Here is a 16,521-nt window from a genome sequence, read left to right on the forward strand (position 1 = left end):
GACAAACGAGCATCGAGTATTGTTAGTTATTAATCAGCGTTAATACGATCAGAAAATTACTGCTCCAGCTGGGCTGGACTAACTAAGAAGGAGGGGGTCCCGGATGAGACCCCTCCGACAGAATCTATCTATCATGTCTGCACAAGAAGGTTTTTATTCCAATAAGACAACAATTAATTTATAAATCCATTTGGGGAGGGATGTAGCCATCATTTATAAAAAGATAAATCAATTTTGCGAGAGGAGTCGTTATTCTTCTAGCTGTTGTTCATGGCAAGCTGCCCAGTGCTTTCTTTCTGTTTTTTTTCCCCCCTCTTCGTTTTCCCAGCAAGCATGGCTAGATTGGCCCTTTGTTAGGAGGCAAATAAAAATCCGATTGCTTTGATTGCCAAAATGTCACTCTTAACTTCAGGCAGAGTTTTTATTGACGAAAGAAGAAGAACACTGCAGCCCCTCCTTCTCCCAAGTCGGCTGATTGATGGATCGTCACTCGTTTTTTCCTGTTCTTCTTCTTCTCCTTCTTCTCTCCATTTGATTTGACAAACAGCACAGCCACCTGAAGCCCGGAAAGCTTTTTAATCATCCTCTTAATAGGGTTCTTTATGCAAAGCAATGCAAACGCTTGTGATAAGCAGAAAAGGATTACGAGTGCTCTAGCTAGCGCAGAACAATAGCTGAAGTATTAGCCTTTGGGCTTAGGAAACGCATAAAAAAACTGCACAGACAAAAAGAGAATAAAAGCAAAGTTCTACTCCTAAAGATGTCTTTCACTTATTGACCTTCAAGGCAACGTCTCATGACACAAGAGCAGAAATCTCCTGCCTTCAACCCAAAGCCCAAAGAAGTTCAAGGAGACTGAGATATCTCGTAATTAAAACTTCAATAAATGACGTCTTCCAAGTGCCACAAGGGATAAGGTTTCGTTATTTATTTATTTTTCATTCACAGCCATGTTGTACTTGATGAGTTCACCTTTTTAAGCACTTTCAAAAGTTTCTCCTCTCTTTGCTTTCTGTTTTAACCTTTTTTTCCCCAGCTTTTTAGCTTTGTCTCCCCTCCACATTTAAAATATTGCTGTGGGACCAGGCGACCTACGGAGAATTGGGAGAGTTCATCCCAGAAAAGCACTTTAAAGCCTCTCGGTTCCTCTCTGCCGTTCACCTTGCCAGCTCCACTCTGGTGGCCTTGAGGAAAAAGCTACACTCGCTCACTGGAGCATGAAGAAAAAAAAAAGGCAAGAAATAGTTCATGGCATAAATGAACTGCTTTAAATAAAAGTTGAAGGCAATGACACGTCAGACAAATGACATGTGTTTAAAGTCTCTAGAGGGAAAAAAATCTCACATGGTGTGAATTATAGGAAGATGGCAAATTTTACGTCCAATATTAAGCTTTTTAATTGTGTTCTAATTGTTCAAAATGCACTCATCATTGAGCGATGTGGTGTTAAATCAGAGCTTGTAAAATCTCAACACAATAGCAATGTAAATAGAATTGAATGTTCTGGCGCATCCTAATCCTGCATAAGCCTAGGCTAATCATGACCAATTCTCAGCATCAACTAGATGGGTTGAGGAGCAGTGAGAACATGGAGCACCACAGCCATAAGTCTGTTCTTTATGATCCAGAGCGTTTCCTCCAAAATCAGTGACTTACTTCTTTCATTTCTGTGGTGCTTCTGGGCTGAATGCCTTCAAATCTTATCAGCAATGTTCCAAGATCTAGTATAAAGCCTTTCAGGAAAGAAAAGGAAACATGGATTCTAAATGGTTCAAATGTCTGATCCTGTGTTCGAAAAGCACAAAACCAAGTGACATGTGACCAATCATGTTCTAACTGTTCTAACTGTAAAATTAGATATGCAGAACCAGTCAAAAGCCTTATGGTTTTGATAGTTTGAACACATTTCTTCAAGTCATCTATTCTAGTCAGGTTCACGGCATCTATTCTCTGAACTCACTGCTCCCAATTCCCCTCTTCAGTAAAATAGCAATGAGTATACAGTACATCTTTTTATAGGAATTGACAGTTAATTTTCTCCTTCAAGCATGCTGTGATGTTGAAAATGTATAGTGGCTGCTTCCACATGTCTTAGAGAAAGTATGAGTTCACCTTCAAGATGGTTCCCACCTGGTAGCATAGTGTGATCTGGAAAACCTAGCTGACAGATGGAATCAGTCACTATAAATTTGGGAGAAAAATTAAATTCAAGTCCAAAAAGACAAATAAAATGCAAAGGGAATGAGAGTGCTGTTATAACCCTGAAGAAGGGATAAGATTTCAGAAGAAACATTGAGTGCACAGGAGTTTATACAATTCTGGACACTGGAAAAGCAAACAGACACTAACCTGATCAAACTTAGCATGGCCAATGTGGTCAAATTGGAAGAGGGGTTTGAACGGACATAACAGACTGGCCACTGAGCTGAACTGAACTGAAGGATGCTCCTTGGGAGATGATTCACTTGAGTCTTCAGCAGCTTCTAGCTTAGATCTTAACAGACCCTATGAAACGGGGGTGGGGGTTGGAAAGATAACAGTAAGTGAAAAAAATATCCTTTCTCTGAGGAAAGGATCACCATTGTAAAGTTTTGGAAATGGGAAGGGCATATATATTAAAGTTCACCCAAACCTGGATTAGTCTAGACATACATTATTATTAGACTATATTCAAAAACCACCCATTAATATGGTCAAATTAAACAGGAATCTCTACAGACCGATTGAACACACCAGTGGACAAATGAGTACATCTCTACAATTACTCCACAATTATTACATATCCAATTTTGGACATAATGGACATTTCTCTTCTCTCTATTCCCTAAGTAATTGGCCTGACAATGGTAGAAATTAATCAGTCTATCTAGAATAGGATTTGGAAGCAGGACATTTGAAGAGGACAGAGATATGTATAGATGTGACACAAAGAAGCATGTCACTCAAGAACTGAACTTGAAATAAAACTTCAGCAAATCTACACTCTTAAATAGTGCATCATTTGCAAAGATTTACTGTATGCTCAGATACAGTAAAGAAACATATTGACCCTCAGTTTTTCTCTTTCCCTTTTCACCACAATGGCTAATCTGTGAAACATATGTGAGATGCTTTAGGAGATTTAGTATTCTCAGAGGTGCCTGAGGCTGTAGTAATTGAGCCACATAGGAAAGATGTTCATTTATGGGACACAGTTTCCTGGAACACATAGTAATTTATAATCTCTTTTCATTAATAATATGATGCCAAATAATTTTCAATGAGGATAATTAAGAATAAGAGTTCTGGGCACAGCCTGTATACTGGCAAAGTCATTGCAAACCCTAACTTTACTTATAATTTATCTTAACCTTATAATAAAACACTGTTTTTTCACTTTTTTCACTGTTTTTTTTTTCAATATTTCTATAAATTATTCAATCATTATTTGTTTCTTAAACAATTTCTTAAATATTAAGTAATTTAGTATAATTTAATTTTAAAAAGCTCTATTTGTCATCTTTTACTTCTTTCAAGCTTCATAATTAAGATTTCTCTGTGTCTTATAAATATTTTGGAGCATTTCTATTGGTCCATTCATAATGACAACTGACAGCTGCTATGTTCAAATGATGTTGAAAACTAAAAGTCAAGAAAAACTGATATACATGCTTTTCTTTGGGCGGCGAAAATATATTTGGCATGTCCATCAAATTAGTTTCTTTCGGAATTTTATAATTTTGCTTGAAGAATAAAACAATAAAAATGAATAAAATAAATAATCATTTTGTCTTGGAGTGCACCACTAGGCTAATTATTTAGTGAAAAACTTCTCAGGCCCACCTCATTGAGTTGGATGGTGTGTTGGATCTGGCGCAGGTTCTGAATGCCACCTGCTCCCTGGCAGAGCACCAATAACTCCGGCCACATTTTCTGCTCCGGTGGTTCAGTGGGCCCACCTCTCTCCTGCACCAGTCCACTCTCCTCCCGCTCAAACACACTGATGGAAAGGGAGAGATTGAGTGAGAGAGAGAATATGAACTGTGTTCCTTTCTTATGCAGTATGAGAAATATGTCTCTATAAATTGCTATCAGATGGGTACTGCAAGGACAATTTAACAGTGTAACCAAGGCTGAAATGTTTGCATGTTTCCTGTGACGAAAATAATTTTTTTTCCACATCTACTACTGTGAGGCTTCCCATTTGGTAACAAACAGGACAACAGATGAGAATGCAGATCAGGTTATCTTCATAATCCTCAAGATCCAGGGCTAATTTCCTGTGTAAAATTCCAGTACCAGTGTTTAAATAAATAAATAAATAAATAAAAAAAACAAAAAAAAAACATTAAAATCTTCCACTACACCTGCAGTAATTGTTCTCCTTTTTGTAAAGTATTTCTGACAAAATAATTACAACAGGAAGAAAACAATAGGCTTAAACATTGACAAACAAGCTAGCCCAAGTGTGCAAGTGTAAGCAAGACAACGTCATAAATCTCAAGATCCAGGATCTTTCATGGTCACATGTGTCTCGTGGCACACCTGTTGTAATTATTTTGTTTGTTTCACAAAAAAAGGTGGGAAGAGAGAAGAAAAAAGGTGTTTCAAAGCTAGCACCTAAACCTCAATGTCTGACATTAGCTTTCATTTCCTTTTATGTTCCTTGATGTAAACCTAAAAATAACTGACACTTTTCTCATGGTACACATGCTGCCCCTGAAGAAAGCTGAAGAAAATGGCAATAATGGGACTGCATTATAACCCTCAAAGTCCACTGGTTGGATAACTCTGGCATGCCCATGTTCATTTTTTAATTCTCCAAAAATGAGATAGGATGACATGCTTAGATGATAACAAAGAAAAAAAAAACTAGACATGTCAGACAATGGCTTCCCACTGTAGACACAGATTTATTTATTAATTTATTATTTATTTAAATACAAAACCTTTAGCACACCTTTACGGTCTCATTTGCCTTGGCACCTTTAAACTGTGTGCTTTCTCCACTCCTCACCCTCTCTTTGACAATAAAGCTAGTGAACATGCTATAAGAGGTTAACAGGTTAACAACGTAAACCTTAGGGTGTAGTGCTCGCTTTGGACACCCTCCTCTTGGTCCACCTGGTGTCATTGTTTTTCTTTTCCTTTTCTTTCTTTTCTTTTGTTTTTAGTAATCGGGTTGTGAAGTGGCTGTGGCGGCTGTCACATGGCCGTTAGCAGTGGTGACATTGAGAGGAACTTGTGCGGGTCCTGAGAAGGCCTGGCTGCTGAGCGTTGGTGTCAGCACCTGGGCCCTGCGTATCCTTCCCTGTCCATCAGTGTGCAGGTGAAGCAAATGATTGGATCCAGTCAGCGGCTTGATTAATGAGAGGAGCGGTGGATTCGGGACAAGCTATCAATCACGTCATTAGGGCCAATGTGCCCTGAAAGAGGCAGAACACCCCCCTCCGTCGGCGCAATCCACTGCATTCATCTTCATCTGTGTATGCATGCCGTCAAGCCCTGCCAGGGTCACCATGATGGAGAGCAATCATCTTCTCCTCTACAAATTACTTTGCAAAGACAAGAGACTACAGAGGTGTGTATGTGTGCACATGTGTGTGTGTGTTAACAAGAAAAAAAGGGGGAGTTTTTTTTTTTTTTTTAGGGACCCCACTCTCTGTAGCCACACTGTACGTTGATTGTTTACAACACAAGCAGTGCTGGAATGTGAAGGTTATTTTAATGAATAGTAATGGATCTTCTGACTGACTGAGACAGGTGATACATAATCACTCTTCGCATTTTCTTTTTTTTTTACCGCATCCACCCTTTTGCCCTGTCTCTTTTTTCACTGTCTTTCCTGTCACATGTGAAACAACATTTCCTGGAACACTAGCAGTAATTTACCTATTATTTTCCCATATCTAGGATGACGTTAAGCCGTTTTTGATAAAGCTAATTAAGAAATTGTTTTGTCAAAGTTCCAGGTTTTCTCCAACAACAGTATGGATGTCACTTCTCCAAAAACATCAAGCTTGTGTTCTCTGAAATGACGGCAAGAGGGTCATGGTTCACGATAAGCACAACATGAAATTCAAATAGGATTCAAGTGCAATTTTCCGGAATGTAGACCAGTCATTGATTAAATGACTGGACTTCAGAAGTCGGAGCAAAAGTCAAGATTCCACTTAGGCAAATGGAATTAAACATGAACACGTTAATGAATATATTTATATGTGTTGTCGGAATGGAATCCCCAGAGGTGAATTTCCAACCTGATGAATTTATAATTGTGTTAAGTTGTTTCTTTACTGAGATGGGTTTTTAAAATGTAATTTAAAGCAGGCAGTTCCAAATGGGTTTAGGGATGAAGAAAAAAATTGCTACAGAAACCTTATATTATGTGAAGGTTTCATACTTAATAAATGTTCTTCACACTTATATATTGATTTAAAAATGGCTTTTAGAACCCTCCATGAAAAGGTTCTTTAGGGTAGGGCAATTGTTCTCAAACTGAAACATGCTTAAATATATTCCGATGTGTGATGAGGGACCTTGTGGGCGTCCACGAAGATCACGTTGGGAATCAAAAGTGCTTCTTATATGGCGTTATTATTTTCAAGTGTGTCCTCACCTTTCACTACAGAGCTTGCGTGTTTTCTGCAGCTGCACGGCACTCCACTTGGGTCTCTTCTCCTCCAGACCCTGCAGAACCTTGTGGACGGTGGGTTTGGGAACTCCCTTCTGCTGACCCAAACTGACCTGCAGACACTCAGAGAGCAGAGCAAGCCGCTCCTTGGCCCCTCGCTCCAGGGACTGAGAAGACACCTGCTCCAGGGTTTCTCCGTCCTCCAGACTGTGGCACAGGCAGCCCAGCAAGGACCAGACAAGCAGGCCTGTGGACCTCAGCTGCCTGGCATACTGGGACAGATGCTTTTCAGCCACGCAAAAGAGGAAACGAATGGGCAGTGGCAGTGAAGCTACGGCTGTAGGGAGATGTGTGAAGATGAAGGACAGAGCCTGGATGGCCAGAACAATGCTGCCTATAGAGATGGAGGAAAATAGGAACATGTTCAAGGTAAGTCAAGAATTATAAGAGGCATTCTCAATGAATTATAAACACTTAGCTGCTAGTTTCTATGTTGGTCATAAAAGAAAAGTTAAATGTTTCGTATGGGTATCTCTTGCCGTAATAAACAGAGCCCAGAGGATGCACACAAAAACAGGGGTATACAAAGGCAACAGAAACATCCATTGTTATTGTCCAGTTTTTTAAATTCCTTAAAACTTCATTGACTCGAATAATTGTCAAAATAATTTACTCATATAATAATATAATCAGTAGCTCAATCAAAAGCTAAAAGATATCATGGGAAATTCTGCTTAATTCTTCAGACAGCTTTGATGAATAGTTGTATAGAACTCCATTAATAAAACGAATATAACCAAAATTATGGATCTGGGAGTTAAGTCAATCCATATAGTAGCAGTAATAAAGATAAAGATGTACTTTCTTTTCTTTCCCAAATCAAATTTCATTTGACTTTACTCACTCTTGCTGGTGTGCCTGGACTTTGCTTCTTGAGGTGTGTAGTTCCACTCCTTGGGGATTTTGGCCAGTAAATTCTCTGGAAGCTTCCGCTTGAGCAGCGGGCCAGAGAGGTCCTCAGACACCTGCATCATGCTCACCAAGTGACCTATCAGGCTGCTGATGGGTTTGGATATGACAGCTCGGATACACCTAAACAGTGGAGGAGCTTCTTTGGCCGTGTCTGTCAAAATAAAAGTTCATTTGCTAGTCTTGGGTAAACTTTATTGATTCATCTGCATCTATGATAAATCATTTGAATGAGCAATTTGTACTTTTATTTATAGCATGACAAAATCATTTTAGACTGATCAAGCTTCTCATTTTCCATAAACAAGAGATCCGTGTCCTCTCAGGAATTTCTTTAAGTTGGGTTTGTTCAGACATATTGTGATTTGCAAGAGATGTCAAAATATACCAAGATGCCAAGCTGAATTAACAAAAGCTTGAAGTTAAGCAAATAACCTCGCTGGCATTTCTGACAAGTCCAATTATTTCACTTACTAAATGGCACACAGATAAATCCTGGTACTAAACAAAGCTCATCATAGATGCTTTTGTTCCAGCACTGATTTTCATTGGTCCTCTTGAAGTGGGACCGACCAGCAATTAAGCCAATTACGCCTCCAGGAACATTCAGTTAAGCGAGAAAAGCATGGCGCACTTGCACCCACATTCCTTCTCCCTCTCTCCTCAAGCCCCCCCTCTCATTTGTCTAATTTATGCAACAATAATTACCCCTCACATGTAATAAAAACACAAAAACGAGTGCTCTGGCTCCACAGGAGTCCAGATTAAACCCCCGAATCAAAGGCGGCTCCAAAAGCAAAGTGTCAGGCCGTAATTGCAGTCTCTGTTTCGGTATGCTAAATCAACGTGCTAACCATTAGCGCAACAGGAAATATTCATGTAGCGGCTTTTATAGAAAGGGGTAAAAAAAGAGCTGAGGCTAAAATGGATGTGAAAATAAATAAGCAATCAAAGAGACAGCTGAAGGTTTAATTACAGCTTTGATTTATGATCAGTCCCCTCTAGTCACGTGGGCCACCAACTAGCCTGCTGGTCAGATTTGATACTGAGGCAATTTGGGGACACAGTAGGGAACATGATATTAGAACTGGACCATGAGGAGCCAGTGTACGACACAAGATGCATGACTTTTTGAACCCGACTCGAGTGCGCTGTGGAAAAGGGTCGATGCCTTCACTGTACCTGCTAAACTGTAAAAGTGATCCCATAGGTGTCTTCTATCCAGGTATCCCTCCAGCGCTTGAGCCAGAGCCTTGGGGATGTTGTTTAAGGAGGACAGGATGGTGAAAACAGCTTCCACAAACTCAGCAGCAATCCTTTGCGCCTCAGGGGACACCTCAGCCTCACTGTCCAGACATAGATCTGAAAATACAGAACAAAAAAGTCAGCTGACATCCTATTCAACATGTTTCAACATGGACCCTATATGAATTCAGTAGGGACATTTGTAGAGACAGTAAGCATGTGTAAAAACGTACATTTGGAAATGGATTGTAGCATTTTATTATAGTTCAATTTCTAGAACGATGCAATTTATTTTACAACGGCTTTAATTATGTGAGGCATATCAAAGAGGGTGGGAGAGTTCCTTTACACCCTTGTATTCATATGAACACAAAGACAGCAAATAATTTTCTTCAAATTATCAAGAGGAATAATTTTAAAACATAAATAGTAGATACAAACAGTTATTATTTTGTAATAGTTGTAATAGTAAGAGTACACCCTGACAATACTATGTGATTTCAAAATATACAGAGAAAGAAAAACTATCCTACTCTTTACTTTAGTGCAAGGGTATAATTTAAAAGCGTACCACACTAATGTAAAATGCAAGGCCACATAAACCAAACATGCTAGAGTGACCAAAAGGGTCTATACGGATACAGCGGCCCATCTGACTTTGTAGATAAACATCCAGTGTACAAGGACAGCGAACAACGGGATCAGGAATTTGACAAAATGTCCTTGTCGAAGTCCTGTGAGTCCTTTAGGACTGGAGACAGCAACAGCAAGACCCTGCTTTTTGCTTTCTTTCTCCACTGTCAGTCTCCCTTGTAGGAGATGACAGGCATTTGAATAGGCGAGTGAATGAAATGCAGCACTCCCTGAGCATCTTTGATGGAAAGCGGGGTGCCGTTTGGGCACCCGTTGACAAATGTTGGACTCTTTTGAAATGACAGGCCCAAATTACCTGCCACATTAAAGGATGCAGTTTGTTAATTCTGTTTGGCTTAATAAGCGTTGGAAAGAACTGATAGCAATCGATTATGCTTTCCGTTTTTCAGGGGCAAAATCAACAAAAGCTTTTGACCTACTGTGACTTTATTAGTGTGCAGCAGTGCCCACTACTTCTACTTTCTAGACCTTGGAAGAACTCAGACAGATGGAGTATGGGGCCAGGACCTACATTATATTCTATGCATGTCATGTGACTGCACTTTTATTATGAAATAATAATGAAGTTTACACCCAGTCACTAATGAAGGCGTTCTAAATGTTAAAAGTGCCCATTATTAAACCTTCAACTCTGATGCTTCTACAAATATATATCGTAACAAATAAAGTTTATAAAATGTAATATTTTTGAAAAGCACTTTCACTGCAGTCAGACATATTATTTTATTACTGTAAATTAATCTCTAAAGAAACATTGTTTGCAAGCAAACATTTAGTTAAAATAAAGAGACGACTTACTAAAACATTAAGCATATTTTAAGGTTCATCTAAGAATCCTCTTCTTCTTTAAAATTAGGCCAGTTTGTCACATAAGTGTCACTCTTGCCCCAGGTTTAGCCGATCAGCTAAGTCATGTTTGTTCAGAGCTACGAAGGTTACACTAATAGCTGCATAAATACATCACCACAACTGCTCACAACCAATTCAAACTGCATCTAGGTCTTCATTAAATTTGTGCTGTATTACTGATGTGATTTAGGACACGATACTTTGAAGTACAAAATGTCATGGTGTAGCTGAATGCTAATGACAGCTATTTTGGACAACAGGGATGTTGTGTAAGTTCCACCTCCCCTGCAGCACCCAGCAACATAGTGAAGTTTTGTTCATTTTTATAGCTCACAGTAAGTCATACTGTCCTTTAAACCACATAGCCAAATCTGTGTGAACTTAAGGAAGAGGAAGATGAGATATGAGATGCATTTTTTTAACATTTAGTGTCACTATTCCTGATAATCTCCTGAACATCTTCCTAGCAATGCATCCTTCATAGACTGGACTTTACAAAAAAAAGATCAGCAAAATATGGACAACAAACATGACTTTGGTTGCAAAATTTTAGCTGACCTTTACCTGTAAGTACTTTTGTATTAAAAAATGCATTGACCCTTTATTGCTAAGGTAGTGGTGGCACCATTTCATATTTACACCATAAACAATTCTACATTACTCCTTAATCTTTTATATTTTGTGTCATTGCAAATGTATAAAGAAAATTCAAGTACTTATGAAGTGTCACCATATTTTAATGCTGTGGTCTCGTCACCCATGATTCAGTGACAACGTGACCCGAGCCAATAAGAGCAGAGCATGATTTTACATGGCGGATGACCAAGCCACTGTGTTTCTTCTTAATTAGCCAGGCCGCAAGCCTCAGCATGTTGATTTACGGCTTTGTGATTCTCGCATCACAGCTCGGAAGCAGACGTCCTCACAGCTCAACCTGGTTATTAATGAGATCTATATAATGGGAATTAATGTGCAAGCGCATAACAGTCTTTAAAGGTTACACTTTTCCGAGTGGAGAGGGAGAGGGGAGGCAAATTTTTAAAGGTCACTCACTTTGCTCCCCACGCAAAAATGGGTGTTTATTACAAAGCGATATTGATTCAGAGGTGATGATGAGGGTGATGATGATGGTGGCGATGGCTGTTTACACAAAATGAACCCTCAAAAGCTTAGAAAGACCTGCTCAACTCAAAAACCTAAAAAAGCCACTATTTTAACTACAAAGCTTGTAAAATTCCAGGTGCCATAAAAAATATCATAACATTAGAATATTCTATTAGAGCACAATTCCGTATTAATCTTTCAACCTTTACAATGGACCTCATGGGCAGTGTTCCACACAATATTTTTACAGTGACCACAATATCATATTTCATGTGAATTAAAGGCACCAGGGCTTCATTACATTTTATGCTTTTTTTTTAATGGAGATGACACATGCACAAATGAACAACTATGTCAATCACAAGGGCAGTACAATGCACCTGAAATCACTATAAGGAGTGTCTATAAACATTCAGGAATACATAAATAAATGTCCCTTTTATTCATCCAAACTGTATGACTGAGTGAGGCAGGCTTACGTGAGGAAGAGAGCAGCATTTGCAGCAGTAAGCAGTCACTGTGCAGAATGGCCTTCAGGACAAGGACAGGACAGCAGCCAGGACCTGAACTGACCAGCTTCAGCAGCCACAAAGCTGAGCCTTTATTCTCCGCACATTCCCTGCAGCAGAGACAAAAACGAATCTGTTTAGCCATCCGACAACAAGAATCTGTACCCGCACACGCACTCTTTCATCTAGTTACGCTCAACACAAAATGTACTGTAACTCTGCCCCAGGCACCTCTTTAAATGTCAGTTCTTCAGCGATTCTGCCGGCTCATGTCTAATATGTTTGCTCATTAAAGCTGCAAACGTGGGAACGGGGATGACAGTGAGTTCTGGGGAGTGTGTTCAGTGTTTGGAGGAATTCCAAACGAAAAAGAAGTTTCAGAAAGGAGCCACAGGCATATTTTTCTTTTGGAATAACTGTACGTCTTTATACAATCCCAAACTCTACTTGAGTAAAGCTGAGATTAAAAATTACACCCAGTGCTGACACACTACTGTGAGGTCTTTTCTTTTTTTTTGGTTACAGGCTTAAATTATTTCTGAGCGCAAGTGAAAGCGAAGAAATCACACACAAGAATCAGTGAGACACCGGAGAGCTGGCTGTAGAAATGCAGGGCATGATGCACTCTACTGTCTGAGAAAAGAAAACTATTCTTCAGTCCGGCACAGGCAGTTGACAATGTCACATATCTACAAATTCAGCAACCCCTATAACAGTTCTTGGGGTCAGGCGGCACGGTGGCACAGCAGGTAGTGTCGCAGTCACTCAGCTCCAGGGACCTGGAGGGTGTGGGTTCGATTCCCGCTCCGGGTGACTGTCTGTGAGGAGTTGGTGTGTTCTCCCCGTGTCCGCGTGGGTTTCCACCCACGGTCCAGAAACACACGTTGGAAGGTGGATTGGTGACGCCAAAGTGTCCGTAGGTGTGAGTGTGTGAGTGAATGTGTGTGTGTGTGTGTGTGTGTGTTGCCCCCTCCAGGGTGTATTCCCGCCTTGCGCCCAATGATTCCAGGTAGGCTTTGGACCCACCGCGACCCTGAACTGGATAAGCGGTTACAGATAATGAATGAATCTTGGGGTCAGATTTTCTCTTTTTCTTGTGCCCATACTTACTCACACACCCTAAAGCACAGCCTCAGCACTCTCACAGTGCAGCATACTTCTTCCCCCCATTCTTTTCATTAATTCTGTAACCATCTGTAACATTGTCCAGTACATTGTAACAGTTTCTCCAGTTCAGGGTCGCTGTGTCACTGGACATCACCTGGAATCACGAGGGTCAAGGCAGGAGCACACCCTGGAGAGGGAATGAGTTCATCACATGGCAGGACACACTCACACATTCACTCACACACTCACACTTAGGACATATTTAAGAAGCCAGTTAACATCCCAACATGTGTTGCTGGACTGTGGGAGGAAACCGGAGCACAATATTCAAAATTAAATGCATTGGAAATGTATCAAATTATAACCCATTTTTAGACAGAAATGTGTCCATCCATGGTTTTTACAACACCATGGGGAGAAAAAAATAAATGTAAACGTCTGTTTTGACCTCACTATCATTATCACATTATTTGAAGTGTGTTAGTGTTGAATAAATTAACTGTCATAGAACAACGATTTCACAAAGCCTCTGCAGTAAATTTAAGGTGGCCGGTATTTTGCATGGAAATTATAGTTTTTAATACCTATAAAGTCCATTTATTATATCAGTCCAGACAATCTCCTATTTGTGCATCCATATTCAAAACAAGCTCTGGAAAGATGTGGGGAGAATTTGATTTGAGTCTGTGTCCATTTGATTTTGGCAACACTCCGTCTGCAAAACACAAGGGAGCCTCAAACAGAGCAAGGCGCAAATAAATCTACAAGGTAATAACACTAAACTAATTTCAGGGCTTTAAGGCCAATGGGAGTAGGGTTGGCCAATGATTTGTGAGATCGGGACACTCAGCAATATCACACTGAGACGGGGTGGAGGGGTGGGGGGATGTTTGAGGAGGGTGATGTCACATGAACTTGACATTTGCCCCAGTTTCTCAGCCCTCCTACAGTTCAGATTCAGACTTTCACACCCCACGTGTAAAAGCTGCAGTGCACATCAGCATAAACAGCATGACCAACAGTGGCATCAGCATCTGGTCTGCATTAGCTCAGTGAAGCTTGGGGGACTGCTTAAAGTAATGCATGACTTGTGTGTGTTTATCTGCACTGAATACATAGTTTAAGGAAGACAGATAACTTCTCAGCTTGGTATGTACCAAGCAAGATGGGTTTAAAACTACATTTATATTGTGAGAGGTCAGACCTGATACTCAATTTAAAGATTGGTTTTAGTGGGTTATTATTTTTCTCTTTATGTATTTATTATTTAGTACACATTACTCAAACGACAACTGTTAAAAACAAAAGTACCTTATTAGCTCCTGTGGGAAGGTCGTAGGGTTGATTACATTCAGCCAGAAAAAAGTAGGACTGCTCTTGTTTTCTCCTGTGTTCGATTTCCCCTCACTAAAGCTATTCTGAAAAGCACTAAATAAAAAAGGAGACAAATCAATTTGAAAATGTGAAAATACTGTATTTGAAAAATAAATAAAATAAAAGGACAGTAGTAAAGTGAATGGAAATCTTTAAACTGAGAATGCAATATAATATTTTTGCCTGTATGATGTGTTACAGTGTATGCTTCATAAATAACTGGTTTAGCTTAACATGGTAATCAGAAGTTGAGGCTAAATCATGTGATTTAAGACTTGAAACAACAGTAAAATGTGTAAAAAGTCTGTAAAATGTATGGCTGAATCACTGTAGCAATCGTTTGCTAAATGGTAAGTTAAGTATCACTCCTATGCTATCAGAATTTTGTGGTAGTCTAAAATAAAGCTTTCTTTTTATATCAGGATTCATCTATAATAATCATTTTCATATTTGCTTTCACAGCAAAAATCTGATAATCCAGGCCTGCATTACCTGTAGAGCTGTGGTAGGGGAGAAGTGAGAATGACACAGACACTTAGGAGCTGATTACACAGGCTGTGGATGCAGGACACCCAGCTTCCTGAGTCCAGGCTTGAGCTGACCAGCTCCTCTACACTTCCACAGACACTCCACATCAGCTCCTCCACACACAGCAGGATAGCCGTGATGTCCACCCTGAGATAGAGAGGTCAATGGTGGTCAGAGAAAAAGCAAACATTATTTAAACTGTTATGTAAGATTGATATGTAACGTCTTTTAACAATCGGTTTGAAAGGATGAATATAATAAATAATGTTTTTTTTTTAAATTCGAGAGTTACGTGTTTACTGTAGGTCTGCTCTGTCTAAATACTCACTTAGATCCCCATCAAATCCCATCGACCATTTTACAACACATTCTTTGAACATGTTCTAGAGAGAGAAAGAGGGAATAAGTGAGAGAAACGAGTGTAATGAAAAAGATGGAAAAAGAAGAGAGACAGTGTAAAGAAGAACAAAAAGCTTGTCCAAACAAAATGAACACAAAATAAAGGGGGATACAGAGGAGGTTCAGAAAAATAGAAATAGCAAAGGAAAGGGAAAGCCGGGAGAAAAGCTGGCATAAAGAATGAGAGAAAGAGTGAGAGATGGAGGGACAGAGAGAGAGAGAGAGGAAAAAAAAGAGGCTGAAAAGGCCCATCTGCTTGGCAGACTCTGAGCTGGGTCTGCATTCAGCAGCTTGTAACCGGGTGTCCTTCAGCAAAGCACAAAAAAAAAAAAAAAAAAAAAAAGCCAAACCATCTCAACCATTCATCCCCACCTTTCTCTCCTCCGCTTCTTCCTCCCTTTTAGCCTCTGGGAGATCTGCTCTTTCTCGGCATTCACCAGCCAGAGCGTCTTTAACCACTTTAAGTATGTGCTAATGCAGCACACAAGGCCCCCGCAGTTAGGCGTTAGTAAGGTCCAGGCCTGCTTGAGCCCGGCCCCACGGAGCATGACGGAACAGGGGCCCGGAGCCAGGTGGCCAGGCTGGGGCCGTTCACTAACAAAAGAGAGCCTGTTCCACTTCCACCAATCTGGAGCTCAGGACTGAGCCCGGGGGCCAAGCACCAGTGCAATCACTAAAGCATTCAAAACTGTCTGCTAAGTCCTTCCACAGAGACAGGCTAGTGTTTCGTGAGGCACTGCAGATACGGGCAGAGATGGGCACTGATAACCGCAGTGGCCTGACTGCTGCTTTTACAGTAACAGCCTTCACCTTGCATTATGATCAGCCTTAACTGCATACTTACTCAATGCAATGCAACAATTCCATACCTGCCACTTGCATGGAAGAAGGTGCTATGAACCAAACTTCATAGCCATAGCTCATCACTTTCTTAACCCCAAACGTAACTCATCAGCCAAAATGTGTGTGGTGTCCAAAGTTTGTTTGGAACTATGAGGATAATGCAGCTTACAAGGGAAATTAATTGGTACCACAAAGTGAGACAGTATTTTTACAACATTAATTAGAATTACAGCCTCATAATCAATTCTTATTCTTATTCTTCACTGACCTTTGACTGGGAGCTCAGCACTGCACAGCACTATTTATTATTATTATTATTATTTTATT

General features: G+C 40.0%; 1 protein-coding gene across 5 annotated transcripts in view; it reads right to left on the reverse strand.

Moving 5' to 3' along the window:
* Nucleotides 1-16,521, reverse strand: part of LOC136677480 (uncharacterized protein KIAA0825-like) — a 121,743-nt gene that overhangs the window by 62,615 nt on the left and 42,607 nt on the right. For all 5 annotated transcript variants that reach the window (XM_066655038.1, XM_066655037.1, XM_066655039.1 and 2 more), the window contains exons 11-18: nt 14,917-15,099; nt 14,362-14,478; nt 11,914-12,053; nt 8,765-8,944; nt 7,518-7,736; nt 6,599-7,007; nt 3,823-3,979; nt 2,350-2,505 (exon numbers count right to left, since the gene is read on the reverse strand). In XM_066655038.1, coding sequence (XP_066511135.1) covers nt 2,350-2,505; nt 3,823-3,979; nt 6,599-7,007; nt 7,518-7,736; nt 8,765-8,944; nt 11,914-12,053; nt 14,362-14,478; nt 14,917-15,099 — 1,561 coding nt within the window. The remainder of the gene's footprint in view (nt 1-2,349; nt 2,506-3,822; nt 3,980-6,598; nt 7,008-7,517; nt 7,737-8,764; nt 8,945-11,913; nt 12,054-14,361; nt 14,479-14,916; nt 15,100-16,521) is intronic.

The sequence above is a fragment of the Hoplias malabaricus genome, chromosome X2, assembly GCF_029633855.1.
Source record: "Hoplias malabaricus isolate fHopMal1 chromosome X2, fHopMal1.hap1, whole genome shotgun sequence".
In the NCBI taxonomy this organism is placed as follows: domain Eukaryota; kingdom Metazoa; phylum Chordata; class Actinopteri; order Characiformes; family Erythrinidae; genus Hoplias; species Hoplias malabaricus.